At 40.0% G+C, this 24,032-nt stretch overlaps 1 protein-coding gene across 6 annotated transcripts in view; it reads right to left on the reverse strand.

Moving 5' to 3' along the window:
• Positions 1–702: 702 nt before the first annotated feature.
• The window catches only part of ARNT (aryl hydrocarbon receptor nuclear translocator), a 58,533-nt gene continuing 35,203 nt past the window's right edge, over positions 703–24,032 (reverse strand). For 3 of the 6 annotated variants that reach the window (XM_023503578.2, XM_003769917.4, XM_023503576.2), the window contains 13 exons: positions 21,345–21,430; positions 19,964–20,040; positions 19,109–19,243; positions 16,100–16,174; positions 13,352–13,503; positions 10,224–10,334; positions 9,999–10,068; positions 7,625–7,748; positions 7,049–7,151; positions 6,415–6,562; positions 5,324–5,486; positions 4,360–4,526; positions 703–3,663 (listed from right to left, as the gene is read on the reverse strand). In XM_023503578.2, the coding sequence (XP_023359346.2) occupies positions 3,574–3,663; positions 4,360–4,526; positions 5,324–5,486; positions 6,415–6,562; positions 7,049–7,151; positions 7,625–7,748; positions 9,999–10,068; positions 10,224–10,334; positions 13,352–13,503; positions 16,100–16,174; positions 19,109–19,243; positions 19,964–20,040; positions 21,345–21,430 (1,501 nt within the window). In that variant the 3' untranslated portion in view covers positions 703–3,573. The remainder of the gene's footprint in view (positions 3,664–4,359; positions 4,527–5,323; positions 5,487–6,414; positions 6,563–7,048; positions 7,152–7,624; positions 7,749–9,998; positions 10,069–10,223; positions 10,335–13,351; positions 13,504–16,099; positions 16,175–19,108; positions 19,244–19,963; positions 20,041–21,344; positions 21,431–24,032) is intronic. The other 3 variants (XM_012549727.3, XM_012549726.3, XM_023503577.2) reach the window with 2 other exon arrangements.

Consider the following 24,032-nt stretch of genomic DNA (forward strand, 5'->3'; position numbering starts at 1 on the left):
TAAATCCACCTAAAAAGGTTTGTCTCTTTTTCCTTCTTCTTTGGCTGCTTAACTCTGCTCTCTTCAGGTTCTCCTGACTACTGGGTGTCTGTGTCTATATATGTTTATGCATATATATCCTGTATGTGTCCGTATGTGTGCGTACACATGCATATAGTACATTTACACAAATAAAAGCACACAAACGTGTGTGCATAGGTATGGATATACTTATATGTGCCCCATTAGAAGGTGATCTCAAGGGTAAGAATTGTCCTTAGCCTTTTTTGTAACCCCAAGTTAGCACAGTGCTTAATACAAAGTAGACATGTAAATGGTTAATGACCAAATGATTGCATATATATAATGTTGAATGATAAGGCTTTGAAAAGCTGTGTACCTAGCTAATAAAACAGAAGGTGAACCCCAATAATCTTCCTGGTTCCAAGGCCAGACTTCAATCCATGTTGTGATGTTCTCTTAAAAATCCAAAATTCAATAATTTTATCATGTCAGAATGTAACCAAATTTCCTGCTTCTTATAAGTTATTCATCAGGTCATTATGTCTCTATTTCTGACCCCAGACAAGATAGTATCTTTCCCATAAAAAGAAACTTTTTTTTTTCAAAGAAAGGAAATGATCCATTATCTAGGAGATAGTCAGTTATAAAGAAATTGAATCAGAAATAGCATTCCCAATAATGACCACACACACACATCAATTCCAGAAGCACCAATAAGGCCATAGGGAAGAGGCAGATAGAAGGGATTTCCCTTTTCTTTTTTTTTTTTTTAAAGTACAGGATAATAGAAATGAATATTGTCTGATGATTATTATATACCAGTCATATGAGCTCTTCCAGACTATTCCCCCACCCTCTCCAGCATGTGACAGATCACAAGACTCTGCCTCAGACCCATACCTCCCTCCCCCATAAACAGATGACATGGGAGAAGGAAAAAGGATGATTCCAGCAAGAAAGAAAAATACATTTGGTTTCTCTTCCCCAAGATAACTGGATTCTACCCCTAGATTCTCCAGCAGTTCAAAGTCTATTCGACAGTTCCAGAAAGAAATCAACAACAGCCATAAGTAGCCTATCTCCCAATACTTTCTTTTCATCAGAAAATAAGGGTATTTGGGGGCAGAGGCTAGTGGAAATAGTCTATTCATCCAGGACCTAGAACTCTCCCATTCTCCATGGAATTATTTGCTATATATAAAGGCACATTTTCTTCTTCTCCCCTTCCCTGCTGCCCCTGGAAGATAACAAGATCAAAAAGCCAATAAAAAAGCAGATGAGTGATCTGCCATGATTTTTTTTTTAAATATAGATTATATTAGCATTTCATTTAGGGCACAGTGTGTTTCTTTGGTGTCTCAGAATGTATGTTTTTAGATAGGGCTAATCTATGTTTTGTGTTACACGGCACATTTGTGTCTTTCTGTCTCCACACATCTAGGAAGGAAGCAGGAAGGAAGAAACTTCGGAAAGGATAGTATGGTCACAATCAAGACTAAACAACACAAGGGTTTTTAAAAAGGAAAAAAATATCTTTGCTTTAAAATCTCTGCTACATAATGACATCATTTGGGCCACCATGAGATTTGACACTGGTGCCAAGTAACAAAGAATGGCCAACCAGAAAAAATAAACACAATTGAAATAAAACCCTGAAGGAAAAATATGGACAAAATCCCCAGAGTTTTCCCCCCCTCCCTCCCAATACCCCTAGAATAACTGTACAATATTATAGTCCTAATCACATTTAAAAATAATTGATTATCAAAAGACAGATTCAAATGGAAACTCAACTTTTTGGCTTCTTAAATTGTGATATAAATATATATTATATATATATTATGTATGTATGCTGTGTGTGTGTGTGTGTGTGTGTGTGTGCGCACATAGATTTTTAAAAAATAAAATATCTCCTTCTCCCTGTCCTTTTGCTATCTGGTACCAGGGTAAAGAGAAGGGGAGAAGAGAGGCCAAGTCAATATGACATTCCCTCTCCAGCCTCCCCAAGGTCATCTCTTTTTTCAAGACACCTATAACTACATTAAAACCATCTTGTGCTTAACTCAGTCTTGTAATTAAAAACCGGCCTGAGCCAACAGGGAAAAAAACAAACCACTGATGTCACTTCACTGTTTGTGACATAAGGCTCAAAAGGCATAATAGTAGGCCATATCCTCAATCAGATGGCTCCGTTAATTGGTAAGAAGCCCTGTTTGGTATGGGTTCCTGCCCATTGCCATATAGTATTACTATATTTATACCCACTTGACACTTCCTACCTCCAGCAAAAATTTTTAAGAGACCCAATTTGACTCTCAAGACTAGGAGGAAAACAAAGTGTAACATTATAGACCCATGTTCCATCTGTGTGCTAGTAACAAGGAAAAATGTCATTTTTTTTTTTTTTTGCGTTTAGATCTGGTAGAGCATTGGGATTGGAACAAAACCTTATTTTTAAGCTGAAGTCGGTATTACGGCACACAGTCCACTGTGGGTAAGGGCCTGTTCCTAGGATTGACAAACCAAGAAGTTGAGTTTCCAAGAGGTTATCTTCTCAACAGTGCTTACACAGTGTATAATTCTGACAGAAAATGCACGTAGTATTTGTGGCCACGAGTCTAGGGTTTCTTAAAAAAGTTTAGCACCTGAGCCCACTTTCCATAATGTCTTGAAGTTCTCTCCAAAGGAGGAGCACCACCAACAGTGAGAATGACCCCGCTCTGTCACTAACAATGTTCAATGAGAAGGTGCCCACACAAAACACTCCTACACAACTGCTCCCACTGGTTGGGCACAGATGTGAACACAGCAAAGAAGTTAATCTAAATACACTTTGGCTGCAATATGGAGCAGAAAATACCTTGAAGTAACACTTTAGGACTTGTTTTTGAAACACACGTGCCCACTCACACCCACACACCATCCACTACCTACCCAGGCAGGCAGAGTCAGGGACCAGTTTGTAATTCCTCTGCCACACAAGAAGGAGACACAGACACACAGACACTTTCTCACTCTCTCTCTCACAAGGTTCTTTCTAGAGGAATTACTCACACGCTGTAGAAACTACCTGTATCCACTCCTAAAGCCATGTGCCTGGTCTTTCTTGGGCCTCCTACATAGAGATACTTCTCCTTTTCCCACCCCTTCCCTGGTCCGATTCAGAGTTTGTCCAAAAAATCTCTCTGCGTCCAAGGTGATTATCAAACATGCTGCAGCTGGACTTGGAGGTCTCTGTGTAGGGTCTTCCAGCCTGGAACGTTCTAAGTGTCATCAATGCACAAGGCTCTGGTCAGGAGAAAAAGGGAAGAGATTCCCCCAATCCTTCTGGCCTCAATCTTCAAAGTTCCCAAGAGCCTTGATGATCCATTTCATTGATTCTGACCATTCTACCGGGGGTCGGGGGAAGGGAAGTGAGTGGAGATAGGGAACAAAGGGGGTATGAGGTGGATTTTGGGGGTGAGGGAGGGGAAGGGAGAGTATTTTTATTCTGTTTACAGAAAGATTTGTTTTTTTTAAAAACAAAAACTGATTTCTCTCCCCCACCCCCTAATCCTCACCCCAACAGTTCTATTCTGAAAAAGAAGGGAAAATGGCTAAGTCAGGAAATTCTTCATTGTTATAGGTGTTACCCTGGTCTCCCAACATTGACAGCATCTCCTAGTGAGAAAAAAAAGAATAAAACTGGTATTAAAAATCAGTCCCTCTCATCAGGTAATCTTCCATTGTAGTAGTGTAAGCATCATAGGCCTCACATAAATGCTTTTTGTCTTCCTGAGCTTCCTTGGCCCCCAATTCCCTATCCCAGTCCCTCTTGTTCTAATTTTATTTTCTTCTTCAGTGAACAGAAGAGGAAGAAAAAATTATTTGCCTTCCCCACAGCATTGTTCTGTTCTGTTCTGTTCTATACAAATTTGAAGTAGCTTTGAACCCATCCCTTCCTGTCCAACTACAGCCCTTTTTTCTGGCAAGCTGCGCCACAGAGCCTTCTCCTGCCCGATGCCCCCTGGTTCACTCTGCTCGCTCTCCTGGCACCTCTGTGCAGACCTCTACATAGTTATTCTTGGTGGTGGGCTTGTCAGCATGCTTTTATCTGCTTCTATTGGGTGACACATGTCCTCAACAGCCCAAAGACAGAGACTGGCTTCCTCCTAGTAGGAGCCCAGCACCTTCCCCTTTCTCCTCCTATGCTGCTTAGTAAACAGGTGGTTGGCCGAGTGAGTCAAGGGTGACACAGTAACCACTGGCCATCTTTCAGAATTATGACACTGCTCCAAGCATCTACCTTCCCCCACTGGCTGAGCCTCCTTCTTTCTTGCCTAACTGCCCTCCCTGGTCCCCTCCTCTACACCTCACCTGGAAGACTTCAGGCTGGCTGGGCTGCTGTGGAGGGGGCTGCACGTGCTGCTCTCCAGAGCCAGATCGATGATGGGCCTGCTGCCCCTGGGGCCACTGGGGCCACACGCTCACTCCTTCTGCCGTGCGGGCCTGAAACTGTCCCGAAGGTTGTCCGGCCTCTGTGGCTGGGGAAATGGCATCTTTTAGTACCCGGAACAGTCCCAGCACTCCCCCCAGGAAGACAAGGGGCCACTCCCAGTAACTCAGCCAATGAAGAGTTGCCATCATCTTGCCTGACAGACATTTGCTCTCACTTATTAAAACTCCTCCGTGTAGTCTGCATTAATAATAGTTAACTGGCACTAATTTAACACTTTATGGTTTACAAAGTATTTTACTTATATGTGACTTTATTTGATCATCTTCACAATCCTGAAGTGGGCACTACACATATGATGAGCCCCCTGTTTTACAGATAAGGAAACTGAGGCTCAGTGAAATTAAACAATTTACTACAATCATACAACTTATAAATAGAAAAGAATAAGCATTTACATAGCACTTACTATGTCTCAGACACTGTGCTAAGTGCTTTACAAACATGATCTCATTTGATCCTCAGAACAACCTTGGGAGGTAGGTGCAGATGAGGAAAAGGCAAACAGAGATTTAGTGACCTGCCCAGGACCACAGAGCCAGTGTCTGTAGCTGCATTTGAAGTCAGGTCTTCCTACCTCCAGGCCTGGGCCCTCTGGTGCTCCCCAGCAGCCTAACTACTAAGTCAAGACTTGAACTTCAGCCTCTCTCCCCTCCATGCCCCCTGGCCCCTCTCCCAGGACTCCTTCTGTGACGCGGCTGCCTCTCAATTAGACTGTCACCTCTCCAAAGGCTGGTTGTGGGCACCCCACACTGCTGACTCTTGCATGCCCTCACTAGCACTTGTCCTTTTTCTTACGACCTTCCCTCTCCACAAGGGACTCACCAAAACTAGAGCCCCGGCTGGTGAGGCTGGGGTAGGCAGCAGCACTTGGTGATGCACTGGGGGCCCCAGTGAGAGACATGGGGCTGAAGGAAGACGGTGTCTGGAAGCTACCGACAGCAAACTGAGGGGACCGGGTTTTGGATGCGGGCGGGGGGGCCACCTGCTACAGACAGGACACGAGCAAAGCAGAGCAGAGATGTCACTAATCTTCTCACTGGGAAAACTTCTTCCTTCCCTCAAAAGCTAGCTCAGTAAAAATAAAGCCAGTTCACAATTTTATCTCCCTCCAAGAGGTGCCAATTAGCTCGCTACCACTACACTCTCCAGTATGTATTGGGATGGCTGCAAGAGGAGTTTCTGGAGTTTCCCTGGCTGTCGTCCACGCTCCGGTGTTGTCTCACCAGCTCCATTAAGAATTCCTCTAAGCAAGAACTGAATTGTCTATTACTTGTCTATTTCCAAAAGCATCTTGCTCATTATTCCACACAAAGTGACTGAATTGAGAAGCACTAAGTGCATTAAGCCGGAGGCTGCAGTAAGTATGGAGAACATAGCCACAAAAGGGACAGGGCCCTCGCCCTAACACGCTGTAGGTCAGGCATCTGGAGGAGTGCCGAGAGTGCGGGCCCTCCAGCAGGCTGCTTTGATAAAGCCCTCCATGCTCCTTCCCTGCTGGAGCCTGGTGCCGGCCTGCCAGAGGAAGAGGAAGAAAGAGGCTCAGAGAGGCCAGACTCCCTGCCCACAGCCACACTGCTTTTAAGTAGCAGAGACAAGGTTTAAAACCAGATCTCCCTGACTTCAAGTCCACTGCCTACACTTATTCACACTCCTTTGCATCTCCCTCAGAAGATATATGTGAGGAGTTAAAAGAAAGTCTTAGTACAACTCTGGTTAAAGGTAGAGAGCTAAAAGACATGATGAAGAATGGGGCTAAAAGATAGGTGGACTAGATTTTCACTATGGAGTCTCTACATAACCATAGAAGCTGAAAAGGGAAGAGTGTTATTCAAGAGAGGTGCAAGGATACTTTCCTATATTTCCAATGAAAAACAAATGCATCCTGTGGGCTAAAGGCGGGACCGAGGCTGTACCTGGGCAACAAAGCCAGGACGGGTGCTAGGGTTCCAAGCAGGAGCCGTGCCCGGCGTGGGGTTAGAGTGGCGGGAGATCTGGGCTAACATTTGCCCTGCAGAAGCTGGTGGCTGGACGAGGGTCCCAGGAGGAACCAGACTGTTGTTTCTAGAAGACAATAAGGGAGTAGAAAAGTGGAATAGTGAGGAATCCTGGGAAGTGAAATACCATCATCATCCTCTGGCCTCTCCTCTTCATTTCTCTTTGTGCTAAAGAAAAACCTGATAGAATTTAAAGAAAAGAGAGAGGCAGACTAGACTGCATAGGATCCACCTGAGCACGGGGAAAGGACCTTGCATTGGGGCAATCCCTGTAACTTTTAGCTGGAAAAAGAGAAATCCTGCCCCACTCAACTCCCCCCAGCCCCTGGGCAATTGGGGTAAAGTGACTTGCCGAGGGTCATACAATTGGGAAACATTAAGTGTCTGAGATCAGATTTGAATTTGGGTCCTCCTGACTTCCAAGGCTGGTGCTCTATCCACTTTGGGACAGCATCTTGCTGTCCCAAAATCCTGGCTTTTTAAGCAAAATCTTCATCAACACCTCCCTACTCCCCACGGTAGAGAACTAGGGACACACACCATAAAGACTCACCTGAAGTTCTCTGCTGATCTGGGAACTGAGGGGAAGGTACTGCCCTGGGAGAACAGCTGCTGGCTAGCTGGGACAGTGCTGCTAGTGATGCCTTTACTCTGATCTGTAAAGAAAAGGAGAGGGACGGGGGAAGCGACTGTCAAGTTCAAGACATCGTCCCAAGTAGCAAGGGGAGTGATGGCTAAGAAGACATCAACTGTCTCCATGCAGATTCACCAAGGATCCAAGCTGGAATCTTGCTGGTGGAAAAGAGAAAACCGAAGCATTTCTTCTATGTGAGTCACTGGGCAAACTGATGAGGATTCAAATGAAATAGTTCCTGTCCTCAAGGAGCTTGTAGTTCACTGAAGATCAGTAAATATAATGTAATTTTAAAAGTGACAGAGTTCTAACAATGAAGTTAAAGACCAGAGCTAGGATTTCATTAGTAGAAGGGACTCTCAGTGAACAAAACTTTTCCTTGTCAATGTGACTGCAACTCAGAGTCCTAGAATCTGCCTACAATGCTGGGATGTCATGTGGTGCGCCCAGGGTCACAAAGCTACTAGGGGGAGGGTCCAAGAAGGGGGCACACACCTGTACCAATGCTGGGATAGATCTCAGCAAACCGTGGGTCTCTGTCCTGACCAAAAAGGCCATCTGGCTTCTCCAGGGACTTGCTGTGCTCTGGGCCTGTGGCTGAGCCAGGCTGAACTGAGACCTGGGAAAGAAAGGAGAGAGGGATGGAAATTTTACCTGACACTGACTTAACTGTCTCTAGCCAATTGGTGGGAACTTAAAATATAGTTAATGTTCAGAATCAATAATGAACATGAGATGAGGGAAGGCCCCAGACAGGACAATCAATTCCAAAATGTTTTTATTTTCTACTTTGTCCAATGAACTGTCCTCATTCATCAGTATCTCAGTCGTCCAAAGAATTATAATAGTCAGAAAGTCTCAATTTCTCACACTGAGTTTCAGGCCCCGCTAACAAAACATCTGCCCCTCGTGTATCCCTCAGGTCCCCTGGGCTGGCTCCTCAGAGGAGGCCCAGGACTCCTCCTTTATATATCCCGTCCTTGGATGCTGTGAGCTCTCCTTCTTCCAAATGTTCTCCTTTCTCTACCCCAAGTGATGTTCTTCTGCCCTACCACTTTCCAAACTACTTAAAATCTACCAGATCCATGAAATTTTCTCACTCTGCCTATCCAATCATTCCAATGCTTCCTGGAATGTTTTGGATTATTGCTTACATTTGTATCAGCACTTTTTGCTATATTTTCCTTATTTGTTGTAGAGTTGTCCAGTCCTTTCCCCATGGGGCTATAAACATTCCCATTATACATTGTGTCCTCCCTAAAGAGCTTAGTATAGGACATCCTCAAAGCTGATTGCTAAGCAGGCCCCAATTAAGATACTGTGTAAGCCAATCTCTCCTCATGACCAGCTTGTCCTACACCTCCCTCCACGCAAACCTGAAGCCAGCACAAGTTCAGGCCTTCATTAGGCTCATTTTGTAACCCCCTATAATAATAATAGCCATTCTCTCCAAGTCCAGACTTTTTCTCCTCTAATCCATGCTATATACTGCTGCCAGATTCATCTTAATAATGCAGAGTTCAAATTTACATTATTTTTTTGTTCAAAAATCTTAAACATCTCAAAAAACAAACAAACAAACAAAAAAAAAACCCCAAGATTCCTTGGCCAAACTATTCAAGGCTCTCTACAATCTAACTCCAGAATCTTTCCAGTTTGCCATCTATCCCCTTTCTGCCTTTGTGTATGCCATCCCTTCTACTTAAGTACTGTCCTCCCTTCCTAACTCCATCTATTCACCTTCTTCTAGGGCCAGTTCAAATGCCACCTCTTCCTCCCTAATTCCTCAAATAGAATTTTTTTCCCCTCCTCATAGATATTCAGTATCTCTATTACACATTTATCATACTCTATGAAGTATGCAGTTATGTGTATAAATGTCCCATCTCCCCTACTACAAATCCCTTAAGAAACTTATTTCCATCAGTCCGTAGTATAATGCCTTTTAAAAACATTAATATTGCTGTTAAATTTAATGTATATTTCTAAAAAATAGGAAGTCTATATGTAAAAATTATTTCATAGACATAATTTCAGATATAAACCTCTTTTTTCTGTTCTTTGTACACTAAAATGTTTGGTAAATGTTTGTCAGGTTTATAACCCTCAAATTTGGAAAAACAATGTCTTGTATACGGTGCCCAAGAAATTTTTGTGGAGTAAGTGAATACGTTATTAATAGCAGAGAAGCCTGACCCAAATAAAATAATATCCATAAAAGAGAGTCGTCATAAATTATTTACAAAGAGAGGGAACTGTAACTAATCCAATTCAAATCCACAAGCATTTACAAAAGCCCCTACTATGTACAAGAGACTGCTAGGATACAAAGGAGCTCAGAAGCTTATATCCTACAGAAGGACACATGATTCAAAAAGACAATTAGATACATTCAAATTTAAGGTGGAGAAAGTACAAACCAGTTGGAGATGCTGCAAGTGGTACCTAACTTAGGTCATGAAGGAAGCCAAAGTTTCTAACAGCAGGAGGAGAGGAGGGAATACATTTCAGGCCCAAGAGAATTTGAAGGAAGATTATGGCAGGGACAAGGAAAGCAGCCATAACAACACCATCTATAATTAACAGGGATTTGTGGAAGGATGGAATATAATGAAACCACATATATACAATGAAAACAGCTACCTTAGGAAACAAAACCCAACTTTAAATCTATGCCCCAATTCTTCTAAAAATAATCTCTAGAGCTCCAATCAGTCCTAATCCTCACTGACTATGCCACAAAATCTTCTGTCCTTACAATAGAAGTATAAAAGAAACTACATCCAATGACTACACCTGATGATCCATGACTGCTGCTTCTTCTGCACCTTCTTAGTGGAAGGGACTAACTGGTCACCGTCCAACTTACCTGCGAATGATTATAGTTTGCCAGTCCATCTCTTCCCGGCACCACATCAAGCTCTGTCTGCTGTTGCTGTCTATAGAGCAAAACAAGATGAATTTTTTTTTAAATGGTCTAAAGATCCTAGAAACCCAGAAGTAGAACTGGACCAACCTTCTCCATCTGACAGATGAAGAAACTAAGATCTGAAATGGTCACAAGTCTATTCATCAAATTATCTGCACCACTCACCTGGGTGGCAACTGCCCAGAGCCCATTTCTAGGGGCAGATTAGCTGCAGGCCCCAACTGTGGCCTCTGAAGTGAGTTGGACAGTGTGGGCCGTTGCTCTTGGTTGGAGTTCCTGAAAAACATTTTGTGATAGAGAGGGAGTAGGTAAGGGAATGGGAAAAAAGAGAAAGAAATCTAATTATGTTTGCTCATAAATTTCTTTATGTTAATTATCTAGTAAATATACCAAAGGTGTCTGGTCCTATTGATAGACTTTATCCCAAGATAGGGCCATACAGAAATCACGTGGGCAAATAAGAGCACAAATGCATAGTTTTATAACCTGTAAACCTCCAATAAATATTGGCCTAATCCTTTTTTCCTTTTAGTGCTTTGTTAGAAAAATTTCTGTTGATTTTGTGTATCTCTCTTTTCTATCCTAAGGAATGTCTTTGAAGCAAAGGAACCACTGTTTTCTGCAGCATGTAAACTAAATACCTAAGATAATGCTGTCAGTTCTTGGACTCAATTTCCTACCTTTCCCATTCTTGCTGTTTTCTGAGCCCTATAATGCAGAAAGACATGGTCATTGGATTTCCTTTTAGTGTCCATATTCTTCTTTGTCCAAAGACTGCATGTGATGTTAAGAAAATCTCCTGTAAGATAATTCTCAGAAACCTTTGACTCTGGACTACTGGACTTTTTGTTCCTATGCAATCAGATTAAGAATGAGACACTATTGTTCAAGTCCTTTTCAATTTCAATAATGGGCAGAGGACAAACCAGTATGATCTCAAGAGACAGGTCCCTGACTGTTCTCTCTACCTCCGGCATAAACAAGGATGCTTTTTTTTCCCAACCTAGAAGTAGAACTTACTGCATGAAATCTACTATATACCTGATCAGTGAAACACTAATCTCACACTAAACTGAAAACTGAGGAAAAATAAAACACTCTAGAATTTTGAATTTATTATATGGGGTTAATTCTTTTTGATATTCTTCTCCAGTTATCTCCCATGGATGATTTATTTTTTCACTTAGCATATACACCAAAATGTGGTAAGTCTATAATATTCTTCAATATGACCAAACAGATAAATTCAGTCTAAAATGATCATGCTTCAAAACAATGATAACAATTTGCTTACACATCACTGTCAATCTATGTTTGATATCCAGTATTGATTATAAGTATAATTACTTTGAAGAGTTGAGGAAGCATGGATAGAAAACAGATGAGGTCTGAAAACCATATGGGCCAGAAAATCTAGTGAATCTACAGATGTACTATTACACATAAGCATGAGGGGTAGGGAGAGAGACAGTTCTAAGTCAGGTAAAATCATCTGTCACAGGCTAGACACATTTGCGTCCAGCTAAATAGCTAGACCTTGAGAAAAATGCTATAAATTTTGTCGCTGTGTGTCTAATGGAGAAGAGTAAAAAGGATTCATTTGCTAATTTATTGCAACAGGTTTGATATCCAAGATGGTAAGCTTCTGTCTCTTCATCATTAAAAATTTCTACAGAATATCTTCTCTCTCTCCTAGACCCACTGGCTAGAAATAATGGAAATGTAAAGAATGGAAGCAATCCTATAGGAGTCGCATTGTCTAAATTGGAGCATGCTATAGCAAGGGTAATCCTAAAATAAAAAGTTTAAAGACACCTCAGTTTGAATTACATCATTGAGCCTTACTAGCTCTGTGACCATTAACAATCCACTTAATCTCTCTGAGTTTAGTTTCTTCATATGTAAAGTTAAAGATCACTGATAGTACCTACTACTTCACCAACTAGTAAGGTTCAAAAGAAATAGCATATGCTTTACAAATTTCAGCTGTTATCTATTTAGTGAACTCAATTTACACAAATCAGGCACCGAGGCTTTCTCTGCTACTGTTATCCCCATTATTGTCAAGATAAGTCAACAGGCATTTTATGTGCTTAGAAGCAATGCTACTACCCAGGGTATATGACAAACCTCTCTCTCTGCAAGGTAAATGAATCCCTAACGATTATATTCCAGCACTTACACTCATGCCCCTACCAAAAGTGTCCTCTTTGTAACTGACATGATGTTGAGTTATCAGCATAAGGAAGAACTATACCCACATCTCTTACTTACACATTCTAACTCCCCAGCCAAAATAAAGGCAAAACATGCCAAAATGTTTCTCTTTAAAAATATATATACATATAAATTTATGGAGGAAAGAAAGATGAGAAAATCAAAGTCCCAGGTACCCGAATCTTTCTGGAACTAGTCACCAATACCTTATAATGTTATACATGGAAACTAGAGTAAAACTATAGTTAACATTGATCCTTGGGATTCCAAATCAGTAAAGTGAAGTAAAGGCAAAAGGGAAGCACCTCAGGTTTCATCTGTTTTCTATTACACCAAGTTGATTAGAAATCATTTAACTTTCCTTAATAAGTCCTTGGATTAGTAGACACTAATCCTCTGATTAGTATTTACCATGCTAGATTATTACTCAACCTAGCCACAAAGATGAAGGTTAGTGACCTGATCTAGGCCAAAGAGGTAGATTAGATAGAAAAAGATAAGCAGGCAAGTTAGAGGGAAAAAAGAACTTGAGGAAAAGAAGAAGACAAGATGGAAGAAAGGAATTAAAGACTGGTGAGACAGAACTGTTTGATTTGGGAAAATGTTCTAAGTATGTGAAAATAGGACCTGGAGTGGGTGATGGGAAAAGGAGAATAAGTCAGTCAAAGTGATTAAAAAGAAAGAGAATCACTCCTAGAAACAATTGAAAAATAAAATTGGAATAAGTGTCCTCTTCAGTGCCTGTAACTGGCATTATGATTATAAATTACAGCAAGAAGAGAAACTATGTTCATTTTTGCTGTTTCCATATTCTGATTCCCTGTCCAAAATAAAAGTATCAGAGAAATGATAGCAAAACATGTTCTGTTAAAGTTCCCTCTAATTAAAATCAATCCAGACTTCCTATATCGCCCAATGGCTCCAAATCCTGCAGAGAATAGAAAGGTGAAGATTCATAGTTGAATGTTTTTCAATATTGCCTAGGAGGAGGGAGGGAGAAAAAAAGGAGGGGGAGGGCTTAGCCCTGGTTAATCTGGAGGGCCAGATGCACCAGAAGTGTGCTCAGTGGTACCTACTTCACGCTGGTGTTGGTACAGATGATGTACTCAATCTCATCTGAGTAGGGGTTCTGGAAGGTAAAGGAGCTGGTTCTCATCCAGAGCCACTCATGGTTCTTGGACCGGAACCGGAACATGACAGACAGAACCTGGCCTTTTAATTTCACCACCTGGAAGAGTTTTTTTTACTGTGTCAGTGGCACCCCAACCAAAGAAAACGGGCTGAACAAATAGAGACCCCATAGCCCCAACCCCAGTCCCACCTCTGAACTACAGATACCAAGCTCTCTCTATTTTAATATGCACTGCGTAGATTACAATCCAGTCCAATAAGCATTTATTAAGTGCCTACTATGTGCAAGGCACCATTCTCAGTGCTGGGGATACACATAAAAAATATTCCTGCTCCCTAGGAATTTACATCACATCAGGTGATAGAACCTATTTATATCTACTATGAACCAGGAAAAGGAAGCTACAAGGAGGGAGAACAAGAAAGGCTTTCTGTAGGACGTGGCACTTGGGCCGAGTGTTGGAATAAGCTAAGAATTCTCTTTAGAACCCTTCCACATCCTACAGAAAGTCCCTGGGTGAGAAAGGAGGAGATACCAGGAATAGGGGCTAGTGTGTGTGCAAGCAGAAAAGCAGAGATGGAACACTGAATTCAGGGAATAGCAAGTATGGCAGTTGGACGAGAACGTAAGAGTGTGAAAGGCAGCTAAAAAGGCAGGCTGGAGCCAGTGAAGAGCTTAGCAAGCTTCCGTTTGGTTCTGAAAGCCACTGAAGGCTCCTGAGCAGAGGCGTGACCTGTGCTTCAAGATGATGATGTTGGCAGTGGTATGGAGGACGGCTAGAGAAGGGAGAAGTGGGGAGCCGGGAATCCAACCACGAGGTTGCTGCAATAGGCTGGGCAAGGAGTGATGGAGGAAGATATGGACTAAGGAGTGCAGGGATGTTGCTGTGTCAGTGCTCTTAGCTCTGTGAGGTGTGTGCATGCATTCGGGACTCCCATGAAACTAGAAACTTACTAAGAAGAAATGTTCTGCAAACAGGAGGCCTTTAGTTTTCACTGATTAATGAGTCTAGCCTGAAGCCTTACACACCAAATACTGAAGATTTAGTGTACCTTAAAATCATAAGGGGCTATGGTAAATGAACTCTTGAGGGTCTATGCATAGAGACCATGAAACTAATACTGATATCCTGGTACATTCTGGTTTCCAGTTCTTTGTTTCCTATCATGATCACAGACATGGGAACAAAACACAGTCATTTTCTTTAAGGAAGAATGGGCAGACTGAAAAGTTTCCACAACTTTAGAATGAGAATTCCATCTGTTCAAGACAGAACCACTAAGTAGCTGGAAAATATGGAAATAAACAGAGTAAGCCCCAAAGGGGCAAGGCCCCAAACTCTTAGATTGTTATGGCTACAACCAAAAGAGAGAGCAAATACTTTCAAAGACCACAGAGAAAGGGTAAAGGTAAGTCCACTTAGTCTTGGAAAGCATATCAGCTCTTCAAAAGAACAAAAGAAACCTAGCCCTTGCAGATAGTTTGGCATTCCCAACTTGGGAGCCTTAGGAATCTGGACATGGTTTACATTAAGCCAGCTGATTCTATCCTTCTCCTGCTACCAATGTGTTTCTTTTTTTAGAGCAAAAAGACAAAAACTATCAGGAGTTCAGTGAAGTTTTGCAAGAAAAATTCCTCTAAACCCATGGTAACTTTGGTTTTACTTTCTGCTTTAGAAACAAATTAAAAGTGTTTTCTTTTGTAGCCAAAGAACCAAAAAATGATCCCTTGTATGTCTCATCCATTCCACAAAAATGGATTACATTACAGAAACTCAGCTGGAGCTTCAGATGTCAACTGTCTGATCCACTTGTACTGTAACCTCTTCTACAATGAACTTGACAAACAGGCATCCAGCTTTGGTCTCTAGGAAGAAGGAATCACTATTCCAGGTCACACAAATTGTTGCAATTTGCCTTTATAGCCAGCCCAAATTTGCCTTTTGATAACCTCCATTTATGACTCCTGGTGCTGCCCCTCTGGAACAAAATAGAACAAATCTTATCTCTTTTCCACAATGTTTGATGACAGCTATTATTCTCCAATCCACTCACTGCTCTCTTCCTCTAAGGGATCTTTAGGATTTCAGGCAACTAACAATTAAGAGTAATTGAATATCAAAGAAGAGCAGCTCAGTAGAGAGAGGCCAGGTCTGGAGTCAGGAAGACTTTCTGAATTGAAATCCTCCTTCCTGAGCTTAAATCCCACCTTGGACACTGACTAGCTGTGTGACTTTGAGCAAGTCACTTAACTCTACTTGTCTCAGTTTCTTCATCTATGAAATGAGCTGAAAGGAAAAAGCAAACCATTGCAGTATCTCTGCCAATAAAATCCCAAAAGACTGAACAACAAGATATCACTGCATGAATTATCACAAATGGATTATCTTATCCAAAAAAAAATCAGGTCTTCTTTTACATCAAGGTAGGTAAATATATATATGCATCTCCCTTCAATCCAAAGCCAAGCAGAGATGAAATGAGGATAATCTGTCATTTTAAATTATTTTATCCTAGTTTTTTTCCTCCATAAATACAAATGTCTGAGTTGAGAATAAACAAATGAAATTATAGTACCTTGCACAAAGTAGGTGGCCCAATAAATATCTATTCAATGAATGAATGAATGAATGAATGCCACAGCCATAAAGTCTATTCCAATCTAAATTGCAAGCAAGAAAGAAAAGAATTACCTGTTGGAAACTGTCTCTTAGGAGCTGCTGGTCTTCATGATGACAGAACTCCACAATATCCTTTCCCAATAGCTCCTAATAAAAGAAAAGAAAGTAATCTCTTTACCTAAAGCCTTAGAATCATTCTGCTAACTTTTCCCTTTCCAATTGGTTTGGGAGTCATGTAGATCAATTACTATTAATCAGATTGCTCCTGGATTATAAGAATTCACAAAATAGAGAAATTAGATGCTGGTTTGCAGTATATAGTAGAATCTTGCATTCATCAGATCAGTTAAACTCTATCCCAGGGGTCCTCAAACTTTTTAAATAGGGGGCCAGTTCACTGTCCCTCAGACTGTTGGAGGGCCAGACCATAGTAAAAACAAAAACTTTGTTTTGTGGGCCTTTATTTTATTTTATTTAATAGCCTTTTATTTACAGGATATATACATGGGTAACTTTACAGCATTAACAATTGCCATACCTCTTGTTCCAATTTTTCACCTCTTACCCACCCCCACCCCCCTCCCCTAGATGGAAGGATGACCAGTAGATGTTAAATATATTAAAATATAAATTAGATACACAATAAGAATACCTGACCAAAACGTTATTTTGCTGTACAAAAAGAATCAGACTCTGAAATATTGTACAATTAGCTTATGAAGGAAATCAAAAATGCAGGTGTGCATAAATATAGGGATTGGGAATTCAATGTAATGGTTTTTAGTCATCTCCCAGAGTTCTTTTTCTGGGCATAGCTAGTTCAGTTCATTACTGCTCCATTAGAAATGATTTGGTTGATCTCGTTGCTGAGGATGGCCTGGTCCATCAGAACTGGTCATCATCTAGTATTGTTGTTGAAGTATATAATGATCTCCTGGTCCTGCTCATTTCACTCAGCATCAGTTCGTGTAAGTCTCTCCAGGCCTTTCTGAAATTATCCTGTTGGTCATTTCTTACAGAACAGTAATATTCCATAATTTTCATATACCACAATTTATTCAGCCATTTTCCAACTGATGGACATCCATTCAGTTTCCAGTTTTTAGCCACTACAAAAAGGGCTGTTTGTGGGCCTTTAAATAAAGAAACTTCATAGTCCTGGGTGAGGGGGATAATCGTCCTCAGCTACCGCATCTGGCCTGAGGGCCAGTCAGGGAAGACGTGATCACCTTTTTGGGGTTCTCACCTCCTTGAGAAGTCAGGGAGGTCATGACCACCTATGTTCTAAATCAAAAGAAAAGGGGAGATGTTGGAATCTTTACAAACTGTTAAGCCATTAGAGTTGATAGAGATAATAATTATGTAATTTAGCATGGTTCAATATGATTGATTTGATCTTAGAAGGAGATATTTTATTTGATTGATATTACCAATATCAAAATTTCTGCTTTAGAAACAAATTAAAAGTGTTTTCTTTTCTAGCCAAAGAACCAAAAAATTTTTATTTTTTATTTTTTATTTCCAATTCCATCCTTCACTCCATGTTGTTCTTGGACAAGATCCCTTTCTTCTCAGATTCTACTCTATGCAAACAGGAAAAGTCATTTTATTCTTTTCCCTTCAGATTAATAATCAATGTAAATGATATGTGAAGATTTGGCCAAACTCTCAACAAGTATTCTCAGATGGATTATACAATGTGTATATTATCTGTATTACTCTTTGACTTTATACTCTTTTACTGTATAATTCTTTTACTTCCTACTCTTCCTCTTCTACCTAAACAATTATCTTATTTAGCAGTACTTCTGTTGGAATAAGGGAGAAAAGAGAAAGCTTAAATGTACTAGATTTAGAGATGGATTCCTAAATTTCTAATGATGGTTCTTGACATTTTTTATCAGTCTGAGGAAGTACAAGGACTTCTCAGAATAATGTTTCTAAAAGCACAAAATGTAATACAAAAAAAATCATTTAGGACTCTAAATTAAAAACTCCTAGAATAGTAGATCTTTTTCTGAGGTGTTAAAGATGTATTTATGTTGAGTGTAAAAGGCTGACTCCGCCTTCTGGAGGCAGGGATTAAGGGAGGTGTGAATTCAGATATCTCTTTCTAAACCCTGAAATCTCCCAAACATGTGAACTCCAATGAGTACTTAAATATTTCTTGCTTCTATGAGCTCTCTAAAGGTGTGAACACAAGCATCGTTTCTATCAGTTGTACTTAGTACCTTGTTTCAAGTTCTGGCCCAAAATATCTCCTTCTAAAACCAAATCAATCATATTGAACCATGCTAAATTAGATAATTATTGTCTCTATCAACTCTAATGGCTTAACAGTTTGTAAAGATTCCAACATCTCCCCTTTTCTTTTGATTTAGAACATAGGTGGTCATGACCTCCCTAACTTCTCAAGGAGGTGAGAACCCCAAAAAGGTGATCACGTCTTCCCTGACTGGCCCTCGGGCCAGATGCGGTAGCTGAGGACGATTATCCCCCTCACCCAGGACTATGAAGTTTCTTTATTTAAAGGCCCACAAAACAAAGTTTTTGTTTTTACTATGGTCTGGCCCTCCAACAGTCTTGAGGGACAGTGAACTGGCCCCCTATTTAAAAAGCTTGAGGACCCTGGGATAGAGTTTAACTGATCTGATGAATGCAAGATTCTACTATATACTGCAAACCAGCATCTAATTTCTCTATTTTGTGAATTCTTATAATCCAGGAGCAATCTGATTAATAGTAATTGATCTACATGAGTATATGATCATAGATATAATAAAGGAACACAGAAATGAAAATGTTTTGACAACTGAAAACCAATATGCCAATACAAAGCATTAATTATTGTTAATCACAATATCAGTAAATAGATATTTACATGTGTGTGTGTGTCTCTCTCTCTCTCTCTCTATATATATATATATATATGTGAGTGTCTATATTAGGCTGCCTCTGTTTCAACTGTCACACTGATTAAGCTAAGGGACTATCTTTTGACAAAGAAAAAAAATACCTCTGAATCTGTGATGTCTTTTGAATCTGTTTGAATACAGTCATGTTTTATATTGAGCACCTCACCTGTGGCTGGTAGCCCACAGTGGCTATGCAGCGATGGTCCACAAAAGTAAAGATACCCTCAGTGTTGTGACGGGAGATGAATTCTGTTGGCTGGCAGACATTGCTCATGTCTGTGCAGTTGGGAGAACTGGTCACCTGAGAACCAAAAACAAATTAAGGAAAAATATCTCATTATCTAAGTCCTTTAAAGAAACCAAAACACATGTGTCCCTATCTCCCAAATAATTATTTCAATAATGACTTTCCACAAGAATTCACATGTCTGTCTAGGCATAGCTATAATTGACTATAAATAATTTACATATCTGTACCTCTATTTAAAGAGGGGAGAATGACACAAATATAGTTGGGAAAATGTAAAATCTAACAGGAAACTCCTTTTAACAAATAGTAAGGAAAAAGGAAAATAGACATTTTAAACTCAAAAGCCAACCTATTCCCTCTGAGATAATTAGGTTCTCAATCCAACTAGAAAACTGAGGCTTAAAATAACCAAGGTGATTACCCAGCAGTATGGGTACAGAAAATTGGAAGCCTTGGCTTCTCATTCTTTCTTCTGTAGAGAGGATATACAGTTCTTTCCTAACAGGGGGGCCAGGAAACCAGCACAGAGAGGGCAAACAGAGAGTCAAAATTACAAGGGAAGCACTTATGGAGGGAAGACACTCTACCCTCATGCTATCCATCTTCTGTTAAAACTCAAGAAGCCTAATGCCCAAGCCTAAATCAAAAGTCCAAAATTTTATGTTTTTGTTTCTGTGCAGTCAAGTAATAAGACAGAACAGGAAAGGGAAAAAGATGCCTGCTGAAACCCAAAGCAGGTGGGGTGATGGGGACAAAATACTTCACACTTGCCTGTAATCGCCCAATAGCCACAAGGCAGAACTTGCTTCCCTGGCTAGCTTCTGGGTCATCATCTGGAAGTGAGACACCTGAAAAATGAGATAAAGTCAAAGAGTGTATAGCAATATTACCAAGAAAGGAGCAGCTAGGTGGTGCAATGGATACAACCCTGAAGTCATTAGAACCCGAGTTCAAATATCACCTCAGACATGTAACACTTCTTATCTGTGTGACCCTGGGCAAGTCACTTAACCCCAAGTGCCTCAGGGGGAAAAAAAATCCTAGGCAATATTAGCAAGAGAGTAAAGAGATGTCCTGCACAAGCAGTGACCTCAAAAATAAACAATGTACCAAGAACTACACAATGTTCTACCAATTAGTTACTTCTACATCTTGGGTGGATTGGGGGGGGAGGGAACAACAGGATAATCTCATTCTTTCCTCAGAGTTCTGATATTTGCTTTTTTTTTTTTTAAACCCACAATAGCAATAGTATTTCTTTAACATGACGACCAAATCAAAGTAGGAAGGAAAGCCATAAAAGCTTTGGATAATGTGCATGTTTATTAGATATTAAAATCCACTTTCAAATTCAAATTTAAGTATTACTGCCTAGAAACTCATTTTTTGGTTTCATTTTATTTTCTCCTTTCAATAGACAAAAGAATCAGGAGGGAAAGGACTGGAAGAATGGAGAGGAAATGGAAGAGAAGTGTCCCAGGAATCCAGAATTCTTTGCCAGACCAGTCGAGAGAAGAGTTTTCTTCCTCAATGTATGAAATCTTACTCATAGATCTAGCCAATTTAGACCGCTTTCCATCACCTCTGTAATTTGCTCAATCCTGTCTTCAAATTTGATAAAAGCACTCTGCCTATACATACACCATACCAATCCAGGGCCTTCTTCTACTTTAAAATTTGAAGAGACCTTCTTTGGAAATCTTTTCCTACAGGCTTCCTCGAATCCTCATTATTCCTTTATATGCTTGGTGAACATTCCTTATACTTGAGGATATATTGTATTTGTTCATATTTATTAGTATTTAAGCAGGAACTGAGACAAGATTGAGTCTTCTTTCGTCATTCTATGATCCTCTACATTCCAGCTTCTTAAAACTCTGGTTTGTGACCCCATCTGGAGTCTTGTAACTCAATGTGGGGGTCACAAAATTATGATTTAATTCTCAGTAAATATTTGATTTGTATACCTATGTTATATACCTATATACCTGGGATTATGTAAAAATTTCTCAGACAAAAGAGGTCATGAATAGAAAAAGTGTAAGAAGCCCTGCTCTAAAGAATATAATTTAATATTACACACTGAATGAACAATAAATATCTATCCACTTTCTTACCCTTTTTGAGGAGTCATAGAGGAAAACTCTCTTACCTGCTGGAGGCCAAGCCTTGATATAACCTGTACAGTGGACAACCACGAAGTGAGGTTCCCCTTCCTTCACAGAGCCTAGCCCATTCCTAGAGAAAATCATATATATGGGGAAGAAACACAGTATTAAAGATAAGCATACCAGTGAATTGTTGGAGCAGTGAATCAGTACAACAGTTGTGGAAACCAACTTAAAATTATGCAAATATAGTGACTAAATTGCCCATACCCTTTGGCCCAGCAATTCCACTAAGCAGGACTATGCCTCCAGAAGAAGAAAGCCTCTATATATAACAAAATATTTACAGAAGCATTTTTGTGGTAGAAAAGAACTGGAAATAAACTAGATGCTCATCTATTAGGGAAGGGTTAAACAAACAGTAGAATGTCAATGTAATGAAATGTTACTATATTACATGAAATGAAATATTATATTATGTGAAATGATGACTACGATAAATACAGAGAAGCATAGAGATTTACATAATCTATTGCAAAATGCAGGAAACAGAACTCAAAAAACAATATGCCCAAAATAAATAGAACCACAAAACAATTTTTTAAAAAGTGGATATTGCCAAATTACCAAGAACAAGCAGTGCTCTAAAGAGAGTATCTAACAAGATTGTCTTTTCCTTTGAAGAAACAGGAGTTTCATATGTAGAACATTGCTTATATTATGAAATAAACTGTTTTGTACATTTTTCTCTTTTTCCTCTTTTTCTTTTTTTCTTTAAAAATTTGTTATAACACCTGTCAGACTGGCTAGAATGACAAGGAAAGATAATGTGGAATGTTGGAGGGGATGTGGGAAAACAGGGACACTAATACATTGTTGGTGGAATTGTGAATACATCTATCCATTCTGGAGAGCAATTTGGAACCATGCTCAAAAAGTTATCAAACTGTGCATACCCTATGATCCAGTAATGCTACTACTGGGCTTATATCCCAAAGAGATCATAAAGAAGGGAAAGGGACCTGTATGTGCACGAATGTTTGTGGCGGCCCTCTTTGTAGTGGCCAGAAACTGGAAACTGAATGGATGCCCATCAATTGGAGAATGGCTGAATGAAGTGTGGTATATGAATATTATGGAATATTATTGTTCTTTAAGAAATGACCAGCAGGATAATTTCAGAAAGGCCTGGAGAGACTTACATGAACTGATGCTGAGTTAAATGAGCAGGGCCAAGAGATCATTATATACTTCAACAACAATACTGTATGATGACCAATTCTGATGGACTTGGCCATCCTCAGCAATGAGATCAACCAAATCAGTTCCAATGGAGCAGTAATGAACTGAACCAGCTACGCCAAGTGAAGGAATTCTGAGAGATGACTAAAAACCATTACATTGAATTCCCAATCCCTCTATTTTTGCCCACCTGCATTTTTGATTTCCTTCACAGGCTAATTGTACAATATTTCAGAGTCTGATTCTTTTTGTACAGCAAAATAACGGTTTGGTCATGTAGACTTATTGTGTATCTAATTTATATTTTAATATATTTAATATCTACTGGTCATCTTGCCATCTGAGGGAGAGGGTGGGGGGAAGGAGGGGAAAAATTGGAACAAGAAGTTTGGCAATTGTCAATGCTGTAAAGTTACCCATACATATAATCTGTAAATAAAAGGCTATTAAAATTTTAAAAAAGAAAAAAAAATGTGTTATAGGGCAGCTAGTTGGTGTAGTGAGGGGTACCTAGTTAGTACAGTCAACAGAGTACCAGCCCTGAAGTCAGAAGGTCCTGAGTTCAAAGCTGGACTCAGATACTTAACACTTCCTAGCTATGTGACCCTGGGCAAGTCACTTAACCCCAATTACCTCAGCAAAAAAAAAAAAAATGTTATATGGAATAACCCTCTGGAAGAAAAAAGGGGGATGGATACTGGAAGAAATTCTGGTGCTATAAAATCAAAATATTATATAAATTTCTGTTGTTGTTGTTGTAGTTTGCTGAGTCAATTGGAGTTAAGTGACTTGCCCAGAGTCACACAATTAGGAAGTATTAAGTGTAATATTCTTCTCTAAAATGTAATATTCTCTGTTGAGGTTTCCTTGGAGTCTCTGGAGGCAGCATTAGTGTCAGTTCAGTAATCACCCCAAGTGCAGCCAGGAGTTAAAGTCTAAATCCCGGATCTTGATTTCAGTGGAGAAGCAGAGGACAGCCTACCACCATTTCTTTGGTCTTCCCTTGTTCTCCTGAGTTTGTCCGAGCTTATATCCTCTCTCATCATAGGTGTGAATCTTATGGAACTATAGTAAGTACTAAGTACATGTACTAAACTAGAGAACTATTAAGCACCATGCTAAAATGGTCTCTATCAATTCCACTGACTTAGCACCTTGTTTCAAGTTCTGGCCCATAACAGTTAAGTGTCTGAGTCTGAGACCACATTTGAACTCAGGTCCTTCCGACTTCAAAGCTGGTGCTCTAACCACTGCACCACCTAGCTGCCCCCCAAATTTTTTTTCAAGTCAAAAAAGAAAACTACCCTCAGGAAATTATTTATTTATGGAGTGATTTTTGGTTTTATATGGCACCTTTAACTTAAGGCTTTGAGCAATCTAAGAACAAGATAATCAGTAGCTCTTTTCCACATCAAAGCAATAGGCATAATTATACTTCCTTATTGCAACAAGAATTCATCTTTGTGAGATCCACACTCATCCACACAAAC

This window comes from Sarcophilus harrisii, chromosome 4 (assembly GCF_902635505.1).
Source record: "Sarcophilus harrisii chromosome 4, mSarHar1.11, whole genome shotgun sequence".
NCBI lineage: Eukaryota > Metazoa > Chordata > Mammalia > Dasyuromorphia > Dasyuridae > Sarcophilus > Sarcophilus harrisii.